General features: G+C 42.5%; 1 protein-coding gene across 1 annotated transcript; it reads right to left on the bottom strand.

Annotated features, from left to right (window-relative positions):
- Positions 1–563: 563 nt before the first annotated feature.
- Positions 564–1,181, bottom strand: LOC103769663 (putative HERV-K_Xq28 provirus ancestral Pol protein; the record flags this gene model as incomplete). Its single annotated transcript, XM_008936886.1, has 1 exon — positions 564–1,181. A coding segment is annotated over one exon (618 nt), but the record flags the coding sequence as incomplete, so codon positions are not given.
- Positions 1,182–1,630: the final 449 nt, after the last annotated feature.

A 1,630-nucleotide genomic window follows, 5' to 3' on the forward strand; every position in this document is an offset into this window, starting at 1 on the left:
CTAAAAACTTCTCCAAGTGAGGGTGATAGGCTACCACCTTCCAAAATCTCTTTCCTCCTATATATTTAGCTGACATGTCCATAAACCATGCATGTTCCTTAATTAAGAGGCCTTATTGATCCAAGGTCTTTTCCCATCGCACAGGGGATTCCTATTCAACTACAGGATCACACTTTACCTCTTGATCCTTCATGGGGGCAGCAACCCCACCAGCTCCCACCTTAGATATGTCCTGAATGTACCAATTCCATTTTGCAATGCTTGATTCCTGAGCATACCCAATTCAGTGGGTTTTCAGAGAACTTTTAACCCACTGCATCATCGGGCTTAAGAGCCACTTTATGTCCTATTGTGAGCTCTTCTGTTTCCACAGATGCCCAGTAGCAGGCTAACAGCTGTTTCTAAAAGGTAGTATAGCTATTTCCTGACTGTAGCAACTTTCTTCCCCAACATCCTAAAGAGACTTTTTCTTTTCACCGTTTTTGCCAGAGGCTCCAATTAGCATAGGAGCCATTTAGAGATACATTCAACTCCACTTCTCCTTTTTGAATGGGCCATACATCTCAAGCCCTTTGAATAGCCTCTTTTGCTAATTCAAAGGCAGACTGCTGATCATTTCCCCATTCAAATTCATATTTTTTCCTGGTCACTTTATACAATGGGGCCAAAATCTGTCCTAAATGTGGAATGTGTTGTCTCCAAAAGCCGAACAGTCTGATGAATCTCTGTGCCTCTTTCTTATTTTGTGGTACCACAAGGTCCAGAATTTTCTGTTGGGCTTTAAGTAGTATCTCCTCATGTCCACAGTGCCTGTGGATTCCTAAAAAATTTACCACTTGAGATGGTCCCTGAATTTTAGTAGGATTAATTTCCCAACCTTTCTGTTTCACATGGTCCACAACCAATTCGAGTATCTGCTGTAATTCCTCTTCAATGCTCCCCTGAATCAGGATGTCATCTATATCATGTGCTATTTGCATATGAGGAGGCAGTTTTACTTCATCCAGATGCTCGGCCACTATTGGATGACAAATAGTTGGACTATGCACCCATCCCTGAGGCAGCCTGGTAAAGGTGTACTGCCGCCCCTGTCGCGTAAAGGCACATTGATCCAAATGTTCCTCTGCAATTGGGATAGTAAAAAATGCATTAGCCAAATCAATCACAGCATAGTTTGCTATCTATCTAAACTATCTCTTCATACTTTGCTTCTCCCTGTTTGTCTGCACTGACATATATCATACTGTTCTGAAACGGAGAAATTCACTCAACAGCAAAAACAGTTCCTGTTAAGCAGGTATTCTTTATTGCAGTGCTGGACTCACAGGGGATCGCTCAGCCTAACATGCGCACCTCTGAAAGATAAAAACTAAACTTTTACGCAAATTATACATACATATTCATGACAATTCACAGAGAGCTCAACCCCCTTTCCCCGGAGTTCTTATAATATCTCCCCAGCGTATCACCTTGTGATGTCTCGGTATCTGCTGCCATCCAGCGTCCTAAAGTTATTACTGCAGTTGCTCCAGTGGCCATTTACTTCATCAGGTGGTCGTTTGTCTTCTTCATCATGGTGGTAGCTAGTTGACCTCTTTTCGTTTGCACATGCTCACTTTGATTTGGCTTG

This window comes from Merops nubicus, unplaced genomic scaffold, assembly GCF_000691845.1.
Source record: "Merops nubicus isolate BGI_N331 unplaced genomic scaffold, ASM69184v1 scaffold2063, whole genome shotgun sequence".
Lineage (NCBI taxonomy): Eukaryota > Metazoa > Chordata > Aves > Coraciiformes > Meropidae > Merops > Merops nubicus.